The 12,676-nt window shown below is 38.8% G+C and overlaps 1 protein-coding gene across 4 annotated transcripts in view; it reads right to left on the bottom strand.

The window, feature by feature from the left end:
• Positions 1-12,676, bottom strand: part of cacna1ha (calcium channel, voltage-dependent, T type, alpha 1H subunit a) — a 76,911-nt gene that overhangs the window by 14,979 nt on the left and 49,256 nt on the right. The window contains exons 13-23 of one of the 4 annotated variants that reach the window (XM_084088421.1): positions 10,583-10,667; positions 7,807-8,018; positions 6,250-6,627; positions 3,730-3,830; positions 3,523-3,640; positions 3,341-3,409; positions 3,074-3,258; positions 2,684-2,810; positions 2,467-2,592; positions 2,156-2,245; positions 1,822-2,035 (exon numbers count right to left, since the gene is read on the bottom strand). In XM_084088421.1, coding sequence (XP_083944547.1) covers positions 1,822-2,035; positions 2,156-2,245; positions 2,467-2,592; positions 2,684-2,810; positions 3,074-3,258; positions 3,341-3,409; positions 3,523-3,640; positions 3,730-3,830; positions 6,250-6,627; positions 7,807-8,018; positions 10,583-10,667 — 1,705 coding nt within the window. The remainder of the gene's footprint in view (positions 1-1,821; positions 2,036-2,155; positions 2,246-2,466; positions 2,593-2,683; positions 2,811-3,073; positions 3,259-3,340; positions 3,410-3,522; positions 3,641-3,729; positions 3,831-6,249; positions 6,628-7,806; positions 8,019-10,582; positions 10,668-12,676) is intronic. The other 3 variants (XM_084088423.1, XM_084088422.1, XM_084088424.1) reach the window with 3 other exon arrangements.

Genomic DNA, 12,676 nt, shown 5'->3' with positions numbered 1-12,676 from the left:
AAAACCGTCAGCTTTTATGCTAAAGATCATTTATCAGGAAGCTTTGCCCTGGCAGGCTTGGTGCTTAAACAAAGAAAACACTTCTTCACATTTATTCGTTTAGTCACGTAAAAAAAAATAAACTTGCCTTGCCTTAATGCTCACAGAAGTGAACCAGACAACCCTAATAAGTGCCCTCAGTGTGCCAAACTGATTAAAACAGACAGCCAGATCATTGCCAACTAACCATTTCCAATCTCTCAACTGGATAATATGATGTAACTTTCCTCAATGTAATTTTACATATGTTTGAGTTCAGCGCTCTAGAATAAATATCAGCCACACATCCCCCACCCCTATTCAAAAAATGTTCACTACCTCTTTGGATGCATTACTACTAGGTATTTTATTGAATAATTTGCAGATTAATTAAATTAAATGCATTTAGCAATATTTGCTTAGCAAAGCCGCCAAATGAAGACAAATCAAAGGCATGACGTGACTATGGCAGAGGAGTAAATCTTTGAATATATATGAATATAAGTAGCTTTAGATGTCAATACATTGTTAACTTTTTTCAGTGCCATTGATTATAAGTCTATCACTGGTCTATGGTCCACAGCAATCTATTATGCAATCGAGTTGGTCAACCTGTCTGAGATACACAACGGTTTAAAAGTTTGGGGTCAGTACTAAGAAATACTTTTATTCAGCAAGGATGCATTAAATTTAATAAAAGTGAAAGTAAAACATTTATAATGTTACAAAAGACTTTTTATTTCAAATTCCTTTGAACTTTCTATTAATCAAAGAATCCTTTTCTTTATGGTTTCCACAAAAATATTAAGCAGCACAACTGTTCTCACCATTGATAATAAAAAAAATTCTTTTGGAATGATTTCTGAAGGATCATGTGACACTTAAGAATGGCATAATGATGCTGAAAATTCAGCTATGGCATTACAGGAATATATGACATTTTAGATATTTTCATCCTGTCAAAAAACTTCAACGTGTAATAATATTTCACAGTATTACTGTTTTTACTTAATTTTTGATCAAATAAATGTAGCATTGGTGAACATAAGAGACTTCTTTCAAAAACATAAAAAAATCTTAAGAGATCCCAACTTTTGAACAGTAGCGTAGACTTGGTGGCCGTTCACACAGGATGTGCTCTTGGTCTAAGTACACATACAGACTGATGTAGATCTCAGATCTTTGGCATGAATATGCCAATATAATTGTGCATGAATATGCCATTGAATTAAAATCAACTTTTCAAGTTTCAAAGTCGCAAACGTTGAAAAACGCTTTTGCATGCACGGAGATGCGAATGGCTTCTTGCTCACTTTGTGCTGCCTGTTCTCAGTAAGTTTGGTTTACCGAGGTGTGTTGACTCAACACACTCAAGGTTGGTATTACAATGTTGAATTGCTCTGATGGTAGGAAAATGAACACAAAATGAACACTAATTACTAATTAGTACTAGTTCAATCTTATATTCAAAATAAATCTGTGTGTACTATTAACGGATCACACTATATACTGATAGCAGGACACTCTGCTGCTTTGGTCTTGATGCTGACCCCATATACTGTCCAAACTTCCCCTGTTGGCTTGACATGCAGCATTTTGTGTTGCGGGCATCTCATGCAGGAACATGCTGCAGTCAATCACAATCTAAGGCTGACATCAGATCGGTGCAAAAATGTGCACGTTTTTACTTTTTTATTTACTCAGCCTTATGACTGCTTCTGTCTTTAAAAAAAAATAATCTTTCTCTAGCTTTCTCTCTCAGGCTCTGGAAGCAGGCAGTGCTCAGAAAAATAGACTACCGACCAGACCCGCAATTCTCCTTACTCCTGCGCTTTTTCTCCAGCAGTTTATGTCTCTTCTCCTCGCGCAGGCGCGTCTCCTCTTCCTCCTGGTCCTGACGACACTTGTGGAAGTTCTCCACAACCACTCCCACAAACATGTTCAATACAAAAAAGCTGACGATCAGCAGGAAAGAGATGAAGTAGAGGAGCATCCAGGGGTTGTGATTGCGCTCAGGCTGCAGGCGTGAAGGACAGGAAGATAGAGGACACATCCATCATATGACAAATTAGAAAGGTCATGTGAATTTTTAAATACTGAAACAGCACCGGCCAGAATGAGCAAAGCAGATCCAAACCTGCTGGTCCACCCCAACAGCGTCCAACCCGTCATACATTATATTGACCCATCCGTCCTTACAGGAGAGCACGAACAGTGACATGAGAGCCTGCGGAAGAGAGACAGTAACCAGCAAAACCCTCATTCATTCAGTGCAGTTGCAGGGATCATAATGACAGTTTGGGGAATCATTTCAAATTACAGCAGAAAACAATTTCTGGAAGTCCTACGAACATAAAAAGGTGACATGACCTCACTTTCTCACTCAATAATATTATTATGCTTCAATGTGTCCAAACCAATGAATAATGTCTTGTGAATAACAGTTACCTGTCCCAAGTTATCAAAGTTGTACTTTCTTCGAATCCATTTGTACTTTGCATCAACACAATCAGACCTATTGGTGATGTTTTTGGTGTCGCCACCTTCACAATGGTAAAACTTTCCTTTGAAGAGCTGTGAAAGATAATATCGATGCTATGTTATTAAAAAAAAAACTCATATTTCTGTTGAAAAGCATGTATTGTGTTCCAGTTGAAGCAATTACCTGAACTCCAAGAATTCCAAAGACAATAAAGAAGGCACAGCAGATCAGCACAATGTTCCCAATGGGCCTCAGGGACGTTATTAGCGTTTCCACCACCAGCTTCAGTCCAGGAGCACGACTAATCACTCTATTTAGGTGAAAAACAAAGACACAACCTATTTCAACCTGTTTGGATTGCAGTGACGTTTATGTAATGGTACAACAGACTGGGTGACTTAATTCTGCCAAGCTTTAGTTGAATTGGAAAGTGAGAAGCGTGTAGACTCGAGACATAATGCAACCACATAACTAACCTTCAGTTTATTTCCTAACTAGAGCAATGACTGTGTAGTGGATTTCATTGATTGATTGTGCCTCAGACAGGCAGGTTGTGACCTTTCACTGACTCACCTCAGTGGCCGCAGAGTTCTCAGCAGGCGAAGAACCCTCAGGATGCCAAAGATTCGGTTTGTACCAGTGGAAGCCAGAGAGACCAGAATGTCAATGAGAGAGACAAAGACCAGCACCCCATCCAGAACATTCCAGGTGCTCTGCAGATAACTCTGCTTCCCGGAGCAGAAGCCAAGGGCCACCACCTTTAACACAAGCCATATCACGTCTGTGCAATTGTTTTGTGGAATGAACGCTCTTTATATATATGAAAATACAAAATCATACCTTCACAGTCATTTCAGCAACAAAGATCACAGTGAAAACATAATTGGAGATACTGAGAAACATTCGCTCCTGAAGTGAAAAACAAAATGACAAACTGTATCATACATCCAGTAAGCATGACAATCTCAAATATTAGATGCAAATGAACTGTTAAGGATAAGATTTCACTCAAGCAAACTTACAGATGACTGGATAGTGGGTCTTTCCAGAGCAATAGTTATGCAGTTTAAGAAGATGAATACCAAGACTACATGATCAAACATCTTGTGAGAAATTAACCTTTGGCACATCATCCGAAACCTAGGACAGAATTATATAGCAGTTACAGAAGTGAACGTGAAACTTTAAAAGAACAAACTGGTCAGCAGATGCTAGGAGATGGAAAATACTTGTTCTGAGGAGAGAACAGATAAAGGGACCAGTCGTCATGATCTTTACACCACTTAGGTTTATATGCTTCCAATGTCCTCTTGAGACGCAGACAGAAACTCTGTAACACACAAGAGAGAGGCGTCAGCAAATTGAACAAGAACTACAGATAATTACTACAGCTCTAAATTGTCAGGAGTTTAAAGTGTTTGAGGTAGATAAGAACCTCTGTTATAAGCATTAGGCTAATGGTCTTGATTCAATACATCAATAAATAGGGATTCAAATGCATGCTTGTTTAAACGTGATGAATTACCATTTAACTAAATAATTGTTTATTTTGCAAATGTGTTTTCCAGAAAATAGATTTTGTGCAATTAAAATCCACTTTGTCTCAATGTCTAATTGATTTGCCAGGTACTTGGCATGAAAGATGGTTCAACTTGAAGAAATGACACCATGATGCAGCTGTAATTATGCAGCTTGTAATACAATTGTGGGAAATCATTATAGATTATTTCCAGCACTGACACATTTATGCTGTTTTTATGGACATTTTATGCACTCCATTATGCAGTTTCAGTTTCACCACCATGCAGCACCTTATAAACAACAATTTAAAGTGTTTTTCCCCCAACAACTCAGACTCCTTCATGATGCATAACTCAAATTTCCTTCACAAGAAATAACAGAAACATGAAGACAAATGTACACATGCAATTTGGTTTCCTGGAACAGCCTAAAAAAACACAAGACAATGAGAGGAGTTTGCCTATAAACGTGTGCTATAAATCTGCACATCTAACAAGAAATACAGAACTAGTCATAGTTTGGGCACAACTGCTTCTCATTGTCTTAAACTTTTTGATCTTTTTGTATTAATATTAATGGTTAAGCTGGACCAGATAGTGAATTAAAAAAAAACAACAACAACAGGAAACAAGTGTTGGGGAACATGATATTTAAGAGTAATGCAATATTAAGTGCAACTTTAATGAATTAAAATGCAACTTTTAAAAGTAAAATAATATGTTCACAGATATTACAACCCCTATTATTACACCCCCACCTATTTTTATTATTATTATCTTATATTCTATTACAAAGGAAAGGGTTTTCAATTGTATTTATCAATAAAATTAGAAAAGTAATCCATGTAGGTTATTTGAAAAACAAAAAAACTTAGATATTATGGTGTATTACATTACATATTAATCTCATCATCTAATGCAACCCAACACTGTCCTTCAGTACTGCTTAAAAGTATTTAGTTGAGTAAATGAACAGAATGTGCAAAACTAGAAACTAGACAAACTGTGGCGACTTTGAATAATCTAAAATTGATGGTTAAGTTTGGGTTTTTGAAAAAAGTCTCTTTATGCTAAACAAGGCTGGATTTATTTGATCAAAAATACAGTACAGTAATATTGTGAAATATTACAATCAAAGGGATAGTTCACCCTAAAATGAAAATGAAGTCATAAACTACTCACCCTTGTGTTGTTCTAATGAAATTTGCACAAATGGAGTAAAAAAAAAAAAAAAAAAGTCCTTGCGCTCCATATAATGGCAGTGAATAGCTACCAGCATCAAGCTTTAAAAAAGGATGTAAAAGTATGACAGAATGATCCCATGCGACACGTGCCGTATATTCCAAGTGTTCTGAGGGTATATGATAGGGTTTGGTGAAAAACAAAACTAAATTAAATTTATTTAACGCAAATCCCAACCATGACTGTTGGTCTTCTGTGCTCGATTGCACATTTATGAGAATCTGTTAGCTCCGCAGTTCACTCCGACTTGCCCAGAAAAACACACAAATTGTGAGAAATCAAGATCAACAAAAACATTCTTTAAACCGTATCGTATATCCCCAGAACACTTGGAATATACGGCACATGTTGCATGGGATCATTCTTTGATACTTTTGCGTATTTTGTAAAAAGCTTGATGCTGGTTGCTATTCATTATGTGAATGAGTGCGAGCAGGATTTTTTTATTTTTATTCTCCTTTTTAATTCTCTTAATTTGCCTTTTAGGGTGAACTATCCATTTAAAATATCAGTTTTCTATTTTAATATATTTTAAAATGTAATGTATTCCTGTGATGGCAAATCTGAATTGGTAGTGTATATATTGTTTTAAAATGTACTACAATTGTAAAATGTGTAAAAAAATATATATAATAAATAATGTGTAGGTGTGTCCAGACTTCTGACTTGTGTTTGTTGTTTGTATGTGGGCCTTTATTGTAGCCCCATTGTTTCTGGTAATTTCACAGCACTTGAAACTCAATTTCAAGACAAGGCCTCTTGAGTGAGGAGATATCATCACACTTACACCAATAAAGGTCATTTTCCACCCACCAAGAAAAACAATTACTGTCTTCAAACTACCGTGCTGAATCAATTACAGCATGACAATTAGTCTCCTCACAAGACAAACTCTTGGGAAGACATCTTCGAAAAACAAGTCATAAGCAATGCCTGACTGTAACAAACAGCACAGGTGTGATTCTCAAGTGTCAAGCCATGACTTACATCATCCATGTCCTCCTCTGTGATGGAGTCTTCTTTGCTCAGACTGGTGTACAGGTCAGTGGGTATGTGCAGGCTTCTTCCATTGCAGTCGTGGTACTCTCCCAAAGAGCTGAAGCTGGGGGTCTGGGGCAGCTCAGGGATATCTAGAGAGCTGGGATATTGCAGCGAGCCCCCACTAATATTGGCCAGTTTCTCACCCTCCAGATCCTCGTCCTCAAAACTACCCCTGCCATCCCCAGACAGCAGAGACTCCTTCTCCCCAGACGTATCCTTCCTTTTCAAACTCGGCGCCCGTCCTAAACTGTTCCAGCTGGATCTGCGGCTGCCCCAGTTACTGCTTGAGCCACGGGGGTGGCACGGAGATCTTCTTGGGCTAGTCTGAGTTAGTAAAAGAATATGTTGTCCTGGTAAGATGTTACATTACAGTGCTTATGTTACACATATTTCTTGTTACTGCAATGAAGTACTGCCTTTCATCGGTACTGGGGCATCAAAATAAGTGTATATTTTGATACTGTTTTGGATATAAATTTGCTTTACCTGCAGTACATAGTCATGCATAAGCTGCATGCTCAATAAACAGCTGGTTTGTCATTGATAAACGATAGAAGACATTTACAAGTTTTGTTTCCTACGATGGATTGTAAGTACATTTCCACCGTATCCAGCACACTTTTTGTTTTCTGTCTTATACAGTATCCCGTTACTATTTCGGTGTGAGAAAACTGCATCAAAAGATTCAGTGCATGAGTGAACTGTTCGAATAAATTAAACTGAAAATCTGACTGATAAGATCAAAAGGGTCATTTATTTGCAAAACTAGGATTGTTCTGATTTTGTTCAGGTGATTGTAAAAACACAATTGACTTGATTTCTGAAATATTATTAGGGAAAATGATTCTCAGGTCTGTATACAGTAATATCCAGCGTGTTAGAAAAGGATTTATTAGTAATATTTTAGTGGGGCACAGCGAAGGGTCTAGCCCTTAATAGCAATGAGAAATTAAAAACAACATAAAATAATTACATTTATGCATCTGGCAGACACTTTTATCCAAAGTGACATTACATTCGAGTTTTAAGTCAATAACAAATAACAGTGTCCACAATAAAGAAATCTTTAAAAACGTGTGACATGTTCGTAAAACTTTGCTCTTTGTATTCATGTTGGTTTCATATTGTTTTAAAAAAAACATTTTTTATATCATATATAGGATATTTTCCAACTTACAACTTGAATACATAGTTAATGTACGTGACCATTTGCATGTAAACATCATAATCATTATTTTCGAAAATTCGATATATTTTTCAAGGTAAAAAGTAAAATAGCATAAATTATTAATGAATAAATATCACTACGTTTTTGGGTAGCCACAATACATGACCTCACAATTGAAACAAACTTAGCTATGTCATAAAAAGATACATTTTGACATCACTTCACCTTATGATATCACCTTTTTTGTGTTCTTTTCACAACTATTTTACGCTAAAGCAATCTATCTGTGATGTCACTGTAATGTACATAAGGTTGACATAGATTTTTTTTCTTACCAGGGATTTCTGATCAAAAGCATTTGGATCTATCGAGATCCCACTGCCCCGCCTGGACTCAGTCAAACTATACACTGACTCCGGCCCAAGAGAGCTCTTTGGAGTGGGCATGGGTGTGGCAGCAGTGTGCATGATGATTGGAGGGGGCAAAGTGCCACGAGGATCCACATGTCCATTCGCTGACATCATCAGAGAGTACATCTTCAACTCTACTGTGGAAATGAAAGAGGTTTTTCAATGAAAGTCAACACCTATGGAGGGCATTTTCTGCCAAATTTAAATAAATAAATTAAATGATTAAAATGAAAATTAAGTAAGGGTTAATGCCCGACGAGGTGTCCATTATCAGGTTTTAATGGACGACGGCGAGGCGTGAACCGTCCGACGCGCAGCGGAGGTGAAAAAGAAATTACAAATACAGTTTTTACAATGCTCTTTAGTAACGCTCACGCAATAATAGTGACACAATTCAAATACAAATGTAAATTTTCGTTTTCATTTTAATTCCTCTTTTATTTCACAGTTTTCATTTTCGTTTTCATTTTCAAAGACAACCTGCATGCAAATTCTATGTTAATGAGTGGGTGTGGCTTATTCTAGTAACGACGCTGAGACACGCCTTCTGTAAAGCTAAGTCATCGACGTCCCGCATGAGTTTAATGTGTGAAACAAAATTATTTAAATGTGATTATATTGTAATCGAGACGACGAGATATTGCGAAATCTGTTAGTGAGCTTTTGCGGGAAGCTGCCGCAGCATTAGAACATGGAAACAACCAGCCTGACCATGTTAGTTATGATGTTAGACTCAGACTAGACCATAATCGACGATGAGGTTCATTCATGTATTAGGCTGTTTTGGAAATTCAACTATTTGGGTGTACAAAGGTCTTAGTAACACAATTTCTACAACAATTATAGCCAAACATTAATACCCACTGGCTTTAACCGAGAACCTCGGCCAATGTTTCATATTCGCGTCGTGCCTAACAACGCCCTTCAGCCGTGACTTATTCAGATACAGCACTAGCCTGTATCTGTCCGCTGTTTAACTGTTAGGCTACATGTCTTTTGGTTATTTTAAGTTTGTGTACAAAAATAATCACAATGCTGATTTTCATTTCCAGTAACAACTTCTGGATGAGACCGAGAAAGCGAGTGTACCTGCATTTACAGTAGATATAGCATTTTTCTTCAGGTCAGTCCTATATTCATAATAAAAAATCCGCTTGAATACCCGGTGTGATATCTTGTACTCTTAACAGTTAATAGGGGTTGTCCGTGCCTATAGTCATGTCAGTTGTGTCTTTCTTCTCCGTGATCACAAGTTTGAGTCATTTCAAAAGTCTTCTCTACTGACTGACTGACTCACTCATTAAGACAGTCTTTGTCTCCATCTAATGGAGAAATAATGTAACTTCTTCTGTTGCAAATGGTCAGGGACTATTTTTTTTTCTCCAGCGGAAGGAATTGGCTTTTAGTGATTCATTTTACTTCATGAAAGTTGCATATATACATATGTTTCGGGATTAATATTTGTATTGCGTGGTAACCGTTTTATAAAAGCAATAAGGTAGGCTACTCTAGGCTAGTGCTGTATCTGAATAAGTCACGGCTGAAGGGCGTTGTTAGGCACGACGCGAATGAAACATTGGCCGAGGTTCTCGGTTAAAGCCAGTGGGTATTAATGTCTGGCTATAATTGTTGTAGAAATTGTGTTACTAAGACTTCTGTACACCCAAATAGTTGAATTTCCAAAACAGCCTAATACATGAATGAACCTCATCGTCGATTATGGTCTAGCCTGAGTCTAACATCATAACTAACATGGTCAGGCTGGTTGTTTCCATGTTCTAATGCTGCGGCAGCTTCCCGCAAAAGCTCACTAACAGATTTCGCCATATCTCGTCGTCTCGATTACAATATAATCACATTTAAATAATTTTGTTTCACACATTAAACTCATGCGGGACGTCGATGACTTAGCTTTACAGAAGGCGTGTCTCAGCGTCGTTACTAGAATAAGCCACACCCACTCATTAACAAAGAATTTGCATGCAGGTTGTCTTTGAAAATGAAAACGAAAATGAAAACTGTGAAATAAAAGAGGAATTAAAATGAAAACGAAAATTTACATTTGTATTTGAATTGTGTCACTATTATTGCGTGAGCGTTACTAAAGAGCATTGTAAAAACTGCATTTGTAGTTTCTTTTTCACGTTTGGCTTTTCATTTTAATATTGACAGTCTTGCCTCGAGACTGTAGTGAAAATGAAATGTGAAATCACCAATTGCATTTTATTTTTCAATTTGACAGGGATAATGCTGTGAAAATGAAATCATTTAATTTCATTCTCAATTTTGTCACATATTTTGCGTACTGTTTTCTGTAATGAAATCGTTAATCTGGTTTTAATTTTCATTTTAATCATTTAATTTATTTATTTAAATTTGGCAGAAAATGCTCTCCATAAACACCATTCACTGAATAAAAGTAAAAAGGATTATCCAGGATCTACTTCAAGTAAATGGCAGAGGAGCGTAAAAAATACATTTTCCTTAGTAGATTCATTTATGGGAAATGGGTACGCATTGACTTTAATGTGGCTCTAGAGGACCACTGCCCACTTGAATGGGTCTTTACGGACTTCACTCTATGTCTGAATGATCAGGCTAAGAATAGGAAAAATCTATGTCGTGTAAAAAGTGTGCATGTGTGCATAAAAGCCATTTTTTGTTACCTGGCAATAACATTTTATGTGAAAAAGAAAGTAACCTGAAGCTTGTAATTCCCCCATCTTCTCCTCTTCAAAGTTCACAGATCGCTTCTCTTCATCCGCATCTGACCTATTAGCATCTCCCTGCAAAGCACAAGAGGTTTTTGTGGACAGCTCACAGTGTTTCAGTAAACGCTCAGCCCACTAAAGTGTTATTCAGGGCGCAGTGAAGCCAAACAGGAGTCGCTCTCTCGGAGGATGCTGGCCTCTGGCATCAACAACAAACTGCCCTTCACTCAGTCATAGCCTGCTGTGCATACAGACAGCTGCGGTGCCCGTATTCTCTGTGCCCTGCTCCTCTGTTAGAAATTTGGTTAGGGTTGTGTTAAGTTGGTGTTTGTTTTGTTGCAGGTTTACACCTACTAATAACAAGCTCACAATTCACACAATCCCCAGAATGACAGATGAGCCAAACTGTATCAGCAATGCAGTTCAACTCCCCAGACTATCTGGAGAAAGCAGCTACTTAGTTTGTGCAAAAATCTGCATCCTTCAGAAGCCAAATTCTGTAAATGCTTGTAGCACAAGATCAACTTGTGTGCCACAGGTTGACCCTCTTCAAGGGGTGAACACTTTGCATATTAGCTACATATTTAGCTGTAAATTTAAATTAAATTAAATTTCTATTCAATATTTAAATTATATTTTGTATATAATTTAAACTTTAAATGTACAAAACAAGCTGTGAGGGTTGTGAAAAACGCCTCGGTTACGACTGTAACCTCGGTTCCCTGAAGAGGGAACGAGCGTTGCGTCGAGAATGACGCTATGGGGAACGCTTTGCGTGATGACGTCTTGAAGCACATGTAAAATCAGTCCAATGGTGTGGCGGAACGTCAGAGGCGGGTGACGTCACGTACCAGGAAACTATAAAAGCCGGCCCGAAACAGAAAACGAAAGCTTCGTAAAAGTCTGAAGTCGAGCTGACAGGCATGAAGGAGATATGGCAAGGCGACGCAACGCTCGTTCCCTCTTCAGGGAACCGAGGTTACAGTCGTAACCGAGGCGTTCCCTTTCAAGGGAACTCCCGTTGCGTCGAGAATGACGCTATGGGGAACGTCTATCCCAACGCCTCCATAGCTACGAATGTCTGTCCTGTGTGTAATCTGGAGAGCAGCACTAGGAAGACAAAACATGAGACCCTGGAGCAGAGTCTAGATCCAGAGAGTAAAACCTGACGAAGGTGTGCGGTGAGGACCAGCCTGCCGCATCACAGACGTCCTGTAAAGAAACTCCTGAAATAAGGGCCTTAGAGGCCGCCATACTCCTCGTCGAGTGCGACCGGACAGCCAAAGGAGAAGGCTGCCCAGCCGCCTCATAAGCAAGTGAGATAGCCTCGACCACCCACTTGCTCATCCTTTGCTTAGACACTGGACCTCCTTTGTTAGGGGACCCAAAGCACACAAATAATTGATCACTTTTACGCCACAGGGCAGCTCTGTGGACATACGCGTCTAACGCCCGCACAGGGCAAAGCAAATTATTAGCCTCCTGGTCAGCATTTTGAAAGGGAGGAGGACAGAAGGCCTGCAGGACAATAGGTCTGACCACATTAGTGGGGACCTTGGGGATATAACCCGGTCTTGGATGAAGAAACGCTTTAACCATACCCGGAGCAAACTCTAAGCATGACGGAGCAACCGACAATGCTTGAAGATCCCCTATTCTCTTGAGAGAAGAAATAGCAAGAAGAAAAAGAGCTTTCAGAGTTAAAAACTTCTCAGGAACCTCCTCAATGGGCTCAAAGGGGGCCAGGGACAGGCCTTGTAATGCAATGGACAGGTCCCATGGCGGAACCCTAGAGCGAACTGCAGGCCTCAGCCTCCAAGTGCCACGAAGGAAACGAGATATCAAAGGGTCTTTCCCCACAGACATTCCACCCAAAGGAATGTGGTAAGCACCTATGGCCGCCACATAAACCTTTAAAGTGGACGGGGTCAGACCTGCCGTGAACCGGTCTTGCAGGAACTCCAGCACTGTACCAATTGGGCAGTTAACTGGGTCCAACCGACGGTCACTACACCAAGAAGTGAAGACTCTCCACTTCAGGGCATAAAGTTTCCTCGTGGAGGGAGCTCTGGACTGAAGAATGG

The sequence above is a fragment of the Abramis brama genome (assembly GCF_963993115.1).
Source record: "Abramis brama genome assembly, chromosome: 1".
Classification (NCBI taxonomy): domain Eukaryota; kingdom Metazoa; phylum Chordata; class Actinopteri; order Cypriniformes; family Leuciscidae; genus Abramis; species Abramis brama.
The sequence above is the reverse complement of the archived record's forward strand: the minus strand, read 5'-3'. Positions and strand labels throughout refer to the sequence as shown.